The sequence below is a fragment of the Scylla paramamosain genome, chromosome 38 (assembly GCF_035594125.1).
Source record: "Scylla paramamosain isolate STU-SP2022 chromosome 38, ASM3559412v1, whole genome shotgun sequence".
Taxonomy (NCBI): Eukaryota; Metazoa; Arthropoda; class Malacostraca; order Decapoda; family Portunidae; genus Scylla; species Scylla paramamosain.
Genome location: NC_087188.1, coordinates 3,960,020 through 3,971,772, shown reverse-complemented (window position 1 = coordinate 3,971,772; position 11,753 = coordinate 3,960,020). Strand labels below are relative to the sequence as shown.

Genomic DNA, 11,753 nt, shown 5'->3' with positions numbered 1-11,753 from the left:
CAGCCACCTCGGGGGCCGCCTGGCGCGCCTGCCTTCACCATCCATTTGGGGCGCTGGGGAGGGAGGGGATAGTGGAGGTAGTGGAGTCGGTGGTGCCAGGTCTTCAGTGTCGGAGGCTTGAGGCACTTCTGGTGCCAGCCTCAGATGTTGCCGCGTTCTGAGGGAGATGCGGCCACTACCGTCGAGTCTGACAAGATACTGCCTGTGGTCCCTTGCTTCTATGACGATACCTGCTCTGTTCCATCTCCTGCCGTGTTGGTGGTCCTGGACGAGAACCCTGTCACCAGGCGCAAGAGGCACTCGGGAGCGTGTGACGTTCCTGTCAGCCACCACTGTCGTGGTGGTCCGCCATCTGACGTTCCCGCTGCCGCAGCGTCCTCCCCCCAAAATTGTCCACCTCAAGCTTCCGTTTCACTGATGGTACTCCATCCCGTAGCTGGCAGCTCGTTGCCAGCTGAGCCGGTGACCTATTGATGTCCCGTAGAGGTGTGTTGAAGAGAGATCTTATCGTTGTTGAGACTGCCATCAGCTCCAATGTTTCCCCGTAGTATCCTCTTGGCGGACTTCACGGCCACCTCTGCCCTTCCGTTTGACTGTGGGAAGTGCGCCGAGGACACCCGAACTCCTACCCTCCACTTCTGGAGGAAACTTTTCATCTTCTCACTTCCTAGATTGGTACCTCCGTCCATGGAGAGCTGCTCTGGGGCACCCCATTTCGAGAAGTGGTGACGCAGCACATCCTTAATTCTGCCTGATTCTGTGCCATCAGGCAGGTGAGACACCTCCAGCCAACCCGTGAGCCTGTCTGCATAGACAGGCGAGGATGGTTGCTGTGGAAAGTGTACGTCACCAGGCCTCACGACACACCCAGCCTCTCCCTAATGCTGTAGAAGGGGCACAAGCACACCAGCTTCTGGGACTTCTGTGGGTGCCAGTCACCAGCCAACACCCTGGCCAGCAGCAGTTGGTACATGGGATCGTTTCTTGATGCCTGCAGCACCACGTCCTCGTCGAGGGTGAGGCTGTCCTGAAGTTCCAGCGCTGCAACAGTGGCGATGGCCATGGCCGCTGACAGCTCCTCATCCTGTTCCTCCTCCAGGGCACCAGGGGCTGCCTTCATGGATGGATACCTAGACAGAAAGTCGGCCGCGCAATTCTTCTTTCCCGGGAGGTAGCGGATCGTGAACTTGAATTGCAGCGTCTGCTCCTTCAACCTGAACAGCCTTGGGTTGGCGACATCCGTGAGAGCTTTGTCACCCAACAGGCCCACCAGAGGACGGTGATCAGTCACCAGGAGGAGATTGGGACAGCCTAGAAGGAAAAGGCGGGCCTTGTGGAAGCAGTATGCAACCGCCAGTGCCTCACCTTCCATAGGTGCATACCCTTGTTCAGCAGGAGTCAAGTGGCGGCTGCCACAGAGAGCCAGGCGCCAGCCTCCCTTGCAGCAAGTAGTTGGGAAATTGCCATGGGGGTCGCCCATCCTTATATGGCAAGCCATGACGGCCCCCATTTCATGGGGGGCCGTCATGGCTTGCCATATAAGGATCGTCGACCCCCCTGGCAATTACCCGGAGTGGCGATCCATTTCAGGATGGAGACCCTGGCTGCAAATAGGGTGTTGGGGGATGGGAGAGGGGAGGGGGGGAAGAGCGACTCTGATGGCATGCCATATTGCGAGTGGGGACCTGATCAAGCTGCAAATGGGAAAACTGGCAGCAATTTTCCGTAGACTTCAGTGGCAGTTCATTTCAGGATGGAGACCCAGGCTTGGGAAGGGGAGGGGGGTGATTCACGACGGCAACACCAGGGGGGGAGGGGGGGAAGGGGGGGAGCGGGACGGTGATGGCGACACTGACGGAGAGGTGGGGGGCGTGCGTCCTTATCCTTCGGCGACGATGGAATGACTAAATGAATCAATGATGGTGGGTGGAAAATAATTGAGTGAAAGGGGGGGGAGGGTGGGGGGGGACTGGCGGCCAGACGTGGAAGCCGCCCACCACACACGCGTGGTTAGGGGACTCTGACGGCGCTGCCATGGAAGTCGCCCTTTCACTCACGTGTTCCCTCCGCCATCTCAGTACACCCCCATATGGTCAAGGTCGTCGCGACTGCCCCACGAGGTCCCGTTACCTGCCCATCCTTTTTACCTGGAGGAAGCGTCTGTGGATGGCCGGAGCGGGCGGCGGCTGCCTCGCACTTTCACTGAAAGTTGAGGGCTATAGAATGGGCGGTCACGGGTCCTGGACGGTCTGTACCCTCCGACATCTCAGTACATTCCCCCCTATGGTCAAGGTCGTCGCGGCCGCCCCACGTGATCCCGTTACCTGTCATCCTTTTACCTGGACGAGGCGTCCGTGGATAGCCGGAGCGGGGCAGTTGCCTCTTCCACTTTCTCCGACCACCAGCGGCATGGCTGACGTAATACTTATGCCGGATGGTCGCCTTATTATTATTATTATTATTATTATCATTATTATTATTATTATTATTATTATTATTACTATTATTATTATTATAGCCGGCACGTGTTCCCTCCGATATCTCAGTACATTCCCCTATAGTCAAGGTCGTCGCGACTATCCACGCTGTACCGCTATAATCTCCAGTCTGTCGACGTATATATGTCATGAAAAAGTAAAGTTTAAAGTCAGTCTGTTAGTTGACAGGGTTTAAAAAATATGTCATTGAGAGATAGTGATGATATATACGTATACCTATCTTCTCTTGCAGGTGGTAGGTCATTTCCCAAAAACACAACAACAGAATTTGAAAACAGAATCTTACCCATTCATTTAGACACCGGCAGGGATTATGAAGTCGGCCTGTGTAATATTTTATTCCCTAAATATTTCTACTGCATTACGGAAGGGGATCCAAATTCCAGTATATCGTTCTATGGTCGGGTTAAGCAGTCAGACTTTGATATGTATGAATATAATATGTATACCTATCTACCGGAAAGGAATATCATCTCCAATTTTACCGATAAGAACATACCGGCCATAACTAAGGCGATTAATGGACAGATAGTGAGAGAACTTCAAGCAATCATGAATGACTCCTTTAAGATCTATTTCCCTTACTCGGATATCATTTATTATGACCACGACTTGGAGCGGGTCGTTGTGAATAACGCGATTGTCCCTCCTAATGACGATCGTATTTACAGTGATATAAGTATAAAATTTGCATCGCATATAGCTCGCATTCTGGGTTTCAATCCAAATTTTCGCTACACCGTCTACTTTCAAAGATCTGGCGATGTCATTTCATCTTCCAGCGCGAGCGAAGCTTCCTCATCACCCATAAAATTATTCGCTCAATACGTACCGCGAGCTGATGCAGGGACGGATTATATGTACGTTTATACCGACATCATTTCCCCCACGCGATTTGGTAACCAGCTAGTTAATATATTAGACGTCATACCATTCCCTGGCGACAGCACCAGTAAAGGTGCGAATTCAATTACGTATAAACCACTTTCTGTATCAACTATAGAGAGTGTGGCCATCAAAATTGCTAATCAAAGAGGCAAACCTATTCAGTTTGAAGATGGGGAAAACAGTGTTACTTGCGTGTTACATATAAGACCACGTTAACTTTGCGTCTCGGATGTAAAGTTTTGAAGAGAATCGATCAAGGTGGGATAATGGGTGGAGTGGAGGATAATGAAATAGGCAGGTGTTGCCTACTTCCGAGACAAGTCACGCGTCTCGCGACCATCTGAGCGGGAAGCTTCAGTGTTTCCCCGCGCGGCATGGCGGCCGGGACAAAAGTGTTGACAATGTTATAGAAAAAAAAAGAAAAGAAAATGGGTGTTCACTGTGGAACAGCAGAGGCGCGGCTTTTATGTGAAGTGTGTGGGAGATGGCGCACTAATCCATCCTGCCCCTCATGTGTGGAAGACCAGTGTGATTTATGCGAGCGGTGTGGACTTCTGTTTCCACATCCACCACCAGAACACACCTGCGAAGTTGGCAATCCTGCTTCTTCTGGTAAGCATTATTACTTATTTTGGCGGGAATGTATAATAATAAAGATGAAATGACTGTCAATCTTTACAAGTTTGAGCTCTGAGCACATCTTCCTGTACAGGCTCACACTCGATTGAGATTGAGCAGAACGGCGGCGTAGAAGGCACACGTCGGCGGACGTCACAAGGCAGCATCCCACGCGGAGGCGGGGGAAGAGGTGAGAAAAAAAAAAATACTACAAATAATAAACCAATAAATACGGTGCCGCCGCCACTACTAATATTTTTTTTTTTAAGACTTGCCACGGCCTGGACTGAGTGGATTATCGGGGAACGTATTCAATTCTTCCGAGACTTCAAGTCCTTCACTACCTACACAAGGTAAATATCAATTCAATAATGATAATAATAATAATAATAATAATAATAATAATAATAATAATAATAATAATAATAATAAACTGCCGCTGCTACTTCTATTTTTTTCTTCCCAGACACGCCACAAGCGGAGGCAGACCACGATGAGTGCAGGATGGCGGGAGAGTCGGCGGATGCAGACCTTGACGAGTGCGGGATGCCGGAAGAACCGCGGTTAATTGACTCGAGGGAAAATTTTATGAGGAGCTTCACCAGACATCAATATGACATACCTGATCATGTAAGCAGAGATCCACTCGGTCTACTTACCGAATGCAGGGAGTTCTTTATACGGGAAATTAGATCATATTTCACGTCACACGGCTCGCCATTCCCCCCCACCCTGAAAATATTTTCACACATTTCTCTGTTACTAGTGAAATTCTCTACCTTAGGCGAGGATGAACATCGAGTCATTCATATTGCTTTTAGAGCACGACTGATCACCTATCAAGATGTGCCTGACCTTGTTGATTTATGGATCCATCAGCTGAACAGTCGGCTGGAAAGCCTTACCAGCGAGACTGAAGGATCTGGTTTTATCATTTCAAGAGTACAGAATTTTTTCATCAACTATTGCTTACACGTCGCATGTAGTGGCATAGGAGATTATGTTGCTTATCCTAGAGGCGTACGAGGTGGGAATAAAATTTTCAATCCTGATGGCCGACATTCATCCTGTGTTATTCAGTGTTTGGCGGCTTTCAGACTTCATGCTCGAGGTGTACCTTGGAAAAGAATTCCAAAAATATTACGGAGACGGCATGGCGGAGAGAAATACGTCACGCGCGGAAAAGTAGACAGTCCAGTGACTTGGGAGAACTTGAGTCAGTTAGAAAGGTTAAATCGCCTGTCTCTGGATGTTTATACACTGACCAAAAGCGGTGAGATATACTATTTAACATTATCAAGAAAAGGCTCACGGAAGTATAAAACTGTAGTCTCACTCCTTTTACTAGGCGGAAGACATATGACGCTCATTAAAGACGTGGAGAAGCTGCACCGGAAATTCACGAGAAGCTGCCCCACCCCAGAGGGTCATCAGTTTTGCAAAATATGTTTCAGCTCAGTTCCCAAGTCTGTCAGTTTGAGCGATCACGAGTGTCACTGCGACTTCACTCAAACTCTTCTCTTTCCAGGTGACGGCGAAAAAGTAAAATTAAAAAATTTTGCCTACACCTATCAGCCTGCCTACTTAGCATTTTTTGATTTTGAAACTATGATAAAACCTAAGGAGAATAGGAGTGTGATAGCTGAACATGACCCAATTGGATACTCGTATCTCATCATCAATAGGCATGGAGATGTCGTGGAAAAGAGAAGTTATTTCGGTGAAGATCCCGTGAATAATTTCATTGATAGCCTATCCGAAGCTTGGCGAATCATCAAGGAAAGTGTAGTTAGCTATCTAATTATCATGTCTGCGGAGGATGAAGACCACTTCAAACGTCAGCGTCACTGCGAGCTCTGCCATCAACCCTTTAATGTGAAAACCCCACCTCATAAACATCACGACCACTCATTACCACAAAATAATTACAAGGGGGCATTGTGCGCGCGATGCAACCTCCAGTGTCATGACATGAGGAAATATCTCATCACTCTGGCACATAATATGAGCTTTGACGTCTCCTTAATCATAAAAGACCTTCACTTGCCAGAGTCGCACGTGGACATACTTGCCAAGTCAGAATCACATTTATTGAAAGTAAGGATTAAGGAATTGCAGTTTCAGGACACGCTTTCCATTATGAATTCCGGCCTCGGTCATCTCGCTCAGAGTCACGTGCATGTGGGTTATAGCACGCGTTACGCCCAGGAAATGGTGAATTACCTCCCCGAGGATGTAAGGCGTGTAATTTGCACTCAAAAACAGTTTCTTTGTTATGAGTACATCACCGACCTTGGCCGCTTAGAAGATCGACAATTGCCACCTCGCGAGGCATTTTATGACACGCTCAAGGGGAAGGCTCTGTCACCTGGAGAATATGAACACGTTCAAAGCGTGTGGAGTATGACATCCTGCCACACTTTAGGCGATTACATAAGACTGTATTGTGAGATTGATGTGGGATTATTAGCTGACACATATCTCAAATATAGATCATACCTGCATGAATTTTACGGGCTGGACGTGGCACATTACGTGTCACTGTCTTCTTATGCTTATGACGCTTTTTTAAAGTCGACAGGCGTTCAACTTGATCCACCTTACGACCCTAACATGTATCACCTGATCAAAAGAAATGTACGAGGAGGCTTTGTAACTTGCGTCAGGCCACACCTGCAGTCAAGCCACGAACCCGACGGTGGACCCGGCACCTATGTGTTCTATCTGGACTATAATTCATTATATGCAAGCGTTATGTGTTCCCCCCTGCCTATGGGTGACATCAAAAAACTTTCTCAGTCAGAGATGGATGATTTTTTTGAAGTTGGCATCCAGAATCATGCGACAGATGGTGACGTCAGTTACTGGCTGCATTTGGACAGCTGTGACGTTTCCCCCGACGTGGCTCGGATCACAGACGAGTTCCCTCTGTGCCTTGCACACATGACTATTACAGAAGATGACATCTCGCCGTACAGTAAAAGACTTAGAAGCTGAGGGTCGTAAGCTGGGGAGGAAAAATCGTAAACTCGTGGCCAGTCATAAGGGACTGAAAGATCATCTCATCAGTCTGGAATTGCTGCAACTTTTACTCTCACTTGGACTGGAAATACAATGTGTTCATGCTATATATAGCTTCAGACAGGCTCCATACCTGAAACCTTTCATAGAAAGGAACGTCGCTCAGCGTAAAAATGAGACGTGCGCCATTAAAAATCGCATTTGCAAACTGATGTCAAACGCAGTTTATGGTAGATCCATGTTATCTGAAGTGAAGTATGGCCTCCAACAGAAATTAGTGACAAAAAGAAAGTCTTTCCTGAAGTATGCAAGAAATCCATCCTTTAAAAGGGTCCACCAATTAGGCGAGGACCGAGTCATATGTGTCAACAGTAAGAATACGATTAAAATCAGGCAGCCAAATTACTTGGGATACCATATTTTAGAAGTGGCAAAGAAGTACATGTACAACTTTTGGTATCGTGTCATCAAAGCTAATTATGGGGAGAGAGCTAAATTAGCTTATGAAGATACTGACAGTTTCATTTTCAGTCTGCACATACCTACAAACTTAAATGATGAACTGAAACATGGACCCATGGCAAATTTTCTCAACACCAGTAACTTTGCTTCAGATCACCCGTGTTTTAATGGGGAGCGGAAGGGTCAACTAGGGTTGCTGAAATCTGAAACCGGATCCACGCTCATCAAAGAGGTGATTATATTAAAGCCAAAGATGTATTCGCTGCTGTTGGAAGATGACAAGCAAGTATCTCGAGGTAAAGGCATTCCAACTCACCTTCAGCAAAATATATTGCATCAGCAGTATAGGGAAACACTTAATAATGTCGCATGTGGGATGGTGGATTGCTATAATATCAGGAATGTGAAAGGACAAATTTGTACCACTCGTATGCGAAAACGTACGTTGTCACATTTTGACGACAAGCGCTTTCACAAATTAACTTTGGTTTGTGCCCTGTACAATACAACTAAGTAAATACTTGAGGCAGCTTTTCCTAGACTAGCTCCCTCTAGCCTATTGTGGGCATAAACACGATGAATCCAGGCACCTACTGGTCCTCCACAGCTATCAAACCTCTGAGATTGCCACTCAGTTTAACCCACTGACCAAGAAGGGAATATAAAAAATGCCAAATAAACTTCAATATGCTCAGAAAAAATTGCAAACAACATGCTAAAGGAGGCACAGCTAGGGCAAAGGACACACACCTATGAGGCTTACTATATTCTTTGGACAACCTCCCACATATTGGAGCAAACTATTACTATCTTTATCTATTACTATTTCACAAAGCTTGCTTACAATAATTGTTAGTGACACTGGTCTGTAATTTTATGGTTCCATTTTATTTCCCCCTTTATATATTGAGACTAAGGTAACTCTTTTCCATTCCCTTGGCACTTTTCCTTCCTTCAACAAGCTGTTAATTATATCCCATATGGGTTCCTCCATTTGTTCTTTGCATTCTTTTAGTATCCATCCATCTACTTGATCTGGTTCCATAGCTTTTCTAACTTCCAGCTCTTTATATTTGTGTTATTTTTTCTTATATAATTTTTCTCCATGCCCTGTCTTTTTTCTTTTTTTGTTTCTACATACCTGGCATTATACCATTCATCTTTTCCAATTTTTGCTTTATAACTTGGCAGAACCTGTTGCACCTCCTCTCCATACTTTCTCAAAAATACCTCATGTTTTTCTTGCACTACTTTACCTTCAACTAGCTCTTTCTAGTTAATTTCTTCCATAAAAATGATCAAGCTCTGCAAAGTTTCCTTTAGCATAGTTCTGTCTCCCATTTGTAAATTGTTTATCCCTGTGTAACATTTTTTTCCTCTTGTAGTACTATTTCTATTGTCACATGATCACTTCTTCCCAGTGGACTCAGTGTATACTTGGCCTATTTTCTGGGGGGTTTGCAAACACTTAGTCCAACTATGATGGTTTTTCTCTGCATCTTGTAGGTTCATTCACCCATTGTCTCATTGTATTCACCCTCATGATTTGCATAAATTCTTCGCTCCATGACACGACATTTTCTTTCACTTCCATCTCCTCCCTTTTAGTGTTGAAGTCGCCTACTAAAAGCACTTTAATTTTGCTTATCATTTCCTCTTTGTTATTGCTTGTTTCTAGTTGCATAGTTTTATATCTGTTGGTCTCCCATGCATTAGTTTTTGGTGGTATGTACTTGACAACTTTTTTTGCTTCCTTTTATCTTAATAACAACACTTAAAGTTTCCACCATTACATCACCATATTCCACTTAAAGTTTCCACCATTACATCACCATATTCCACTTCCTCAACAACAATATCCTCTTTTACCAATATCATCACTCCCCTTCCTCCTTTTCCTTTTCTGTCCTCTCTCTATGCTATAACCTTCATTTGCAAATCTCACTTTTATTTCCTCTTTTAGTTTAGTTTCCTTTAAATATATCACATCTGGTTTATTGTTCTTTGGGTAGTCTTTAAGTCCCAATAGGCTTGACACCAAACAATTTATATTTGTACCATATTTTACAGCTTACAAGACACTGCATCTTGGAAGACACACCCTAATATTGGAAAGAAATTTCTAAGAAAAATAAAAGTCATTCTCGTACAAGAACACATTCACCATATACCTGACCATGGAGAATAAAAACACAAGGAGCAAAAAGTCTTCAAGAGGCTGGTTGACCTACACAAGGCAGCTCCTGTAAACTTATATTTGACCATCTATCATCGTTATCCATGAATTTATCTAACCTTTTCATATAACTATCTATTGTCTCAGCACTCATCACAAATTTGCTGGAGCACTCAATACAAATACAAGTACAGCTTTGTAAATAAAACTACCATATGTAAATACACACAGTGAAGCAGTGCATCCCCCTCATACTGGTGGCATGTCTTGTTTACATTAATCACTTGTCCAATTTTGTTTGTATGGTGATGACAAGCTGGTTGGTGATTAGTAAATGTACTATACATCTTTCATTGTCCATGGGTGGTTTTATTTTCAAAAAATTATTTTAAAATTTAAAAAAATATGAATGTAAAGATATAACAATAAAAGAAATTTTACTCGTCACTGCTGGATTCATGTAAAAGCTCTAAACTTTCATCTGCAGAATCATCACTACTCTCAGTTATGTTACCATGTTCTATGGCATATCGTACAGCTTGTAGCTTGTATGCAGTAGTATAGATAAATAGTTGATGAACTTGCCATGGATGATAATTTCCAGGACAAAAAAGCTTGTGATATGTGTGACAGTCTGGTGGTAACTGATATATTTCACAACATAAGAGTGTGAGCAAACCTTTTATGCTTCGAGTGTAGGAGACAACACATCGACGCAGTAGACCACCTGTACCATCAAGATCAAAAGCAGAAATGCTCCCACTACAGTGGGAGTGTATGTGAGTCAGCAGGAAGTGACAAAGTGAAAACTAATGAATGCTAAACTTAGGTGTGAGTGAAGTATGATTCAGTCCCTAAGAGAGAAAGGTGTTGAAGGTGGCCGGGAATGGTATAGATTCCAGAGGGGTGAGGGAATGCCTGGCAGTGAGAATGTGGAAACTCTGAAGGTGAATGGAACAGTGGTGACAGATAGGGAAGAAATGAGAAAGGCAATAAAAGAGTTCTGGGAAGAGATTGGAGGTGTAGGTGAGGTAGGTGATGTGAGAGAAGGGTGTATGACACTGAAGAGGAAGGATGCAGAGGAGTTGAATGAAAGAATCAGCAGGGAGGGAGTGGAGAAATGTGTGAATAGGCAGAAAAATGGGAAGGCAGCAGGGCCAGATGAAATATCTTATGAGATGTACAAAAATGGAGGGGAAGTTGTGATTGATAGAGTGACTGAGTTATTTAACCAGATGTGGGAGGAGTGAGTGCCGAGAATGTGGAATGAATGCAGGGTGACTCTGCTGCATAAAGGAGGATACAAGAGTAAAAATTAGTTGAAAAATTACAGGCCGATTGGATTAGTGAACACAGTAGGTAAAGTTTTCAGTGCAGTGTTAAATGAGAGATTGTGTAAGTGGATTGAGAGAGCAGGAGTGTTAGGTGATGAACAGAATGGGTTTTGTGTGGGCAGAAGAGCAGAAGATAACTTGTTTGTGGTGAATAAAATTATTGAAAGAAAGAAGAAGGATGTAAAACTTTGGGTTTTCTAGACATAGAGAAAGCTTATGATAGAGTGAATAGAGAAATGTTATGTAGAGTCTTAGAAAAGATTGGGTTGAGTGCAAAGATAGTTAACATAGTGCGAAGTATGTATGTGGACACTAAGAGCTAGATACAGACTAAGAAATATAGAAACAGATTGGGTAAGGAGTGAGAGAGGAGTTAGGCAAGGTTGTATTTTGTCACCAACCCTTTTTATCTTGTATACAGGGGAGTTAGAAGCCAGACTGAGAAGAATTAATATGGGAGTGAGTGTGAGGAATGATAAGATATGTGTGCTTTTTTATGCAGATGATGTAGTGGTTATGAGTGAATCGGCAGATGAGCTTCAAAGCTTATAGATGGGTATGGAAGGGACTTTGGTGTGAGATTTAGCAGTGAGAAAAGCAAGGCCATGATTGTGAACAGGTCAGAGGATGAGAGAAATTCAGTGTGGAGACTGGGAGGAAATGTGTTGCAACAGGCAGATGAATACAAGTACCTGGAAATGTGGATGAGTCCGAATGGCTGTGTAAAAGCAAAGAATGAAAAGATAAGCATGGTGA

At 44.4% G+C, this 11,753-nt stretch overlaps 1 protein-coding gene across 2 annotated transcripts; it reads left to right on the top strand.

The window, feature by feature from the left end:
• Positions 1 to 1,977: 1,977 nt before the first annotated feature.
• Positions 1,978 to 10,110, top strand: LOC135091610 (uncharacterized). Of its 2 annotated transcripts, XM_063989370.1 has the most exons (6): positions 1,978 to 3,998; positions 4,099 to 4,194; positions 4,274 to 4,357; positions 4,471 to 4,634; positions 7,640 to 7,719; positions 9,558 to 10,110. In XM_063989370.1, exons 1-5 carry the CDS (start codon positions 3,815 to 3,817, stop codon positions 7,676 to 7,678), a joined length of 567 nt encoding a protein of 188 aa, XP_063845440.1. In that variant the 5' UTR covers positions 1,978 to 3,814; the 3' UTR covers positions 7,679 to 7,719; positions 9,558 to 10,110. The 2 variants fall into 2 exon arrangements, with proteins under 2 accessions (XP_063845440.1, XP_063845441.1); XM_063989371.1 differs by lacking the exon at positions 7,640 to 7,719.
• The last annotated feature ends 1,643 nt before the right edge of the window (positions 10,111 to 11,753 follow it).

Bases quoted from the DNA above. Each gene is read 5' to 3' on its own strand.
- LOC135091610 (XM_063989370.1), top strand. From the start codon at position 3,815: ATGGGTGTTCACTGTGGAACAGCAGAGGCGCGGCTTTTATGTGAAGTG. The intron at 3,999-4,098 runs GTAAGCATTATT...CTTCCTGTACAG, and splicing joins TGGCAATCCTGCTTCTTCTG to GCTCACACTCGATTGAGATT. The intron at 4,358-4,470 runs GTAAATATCAAT...TTTTCTTCCCAG, and splicing joins TCCTTCACTACCTACACAAG to ACACGCCACAAGCGGAGGCA.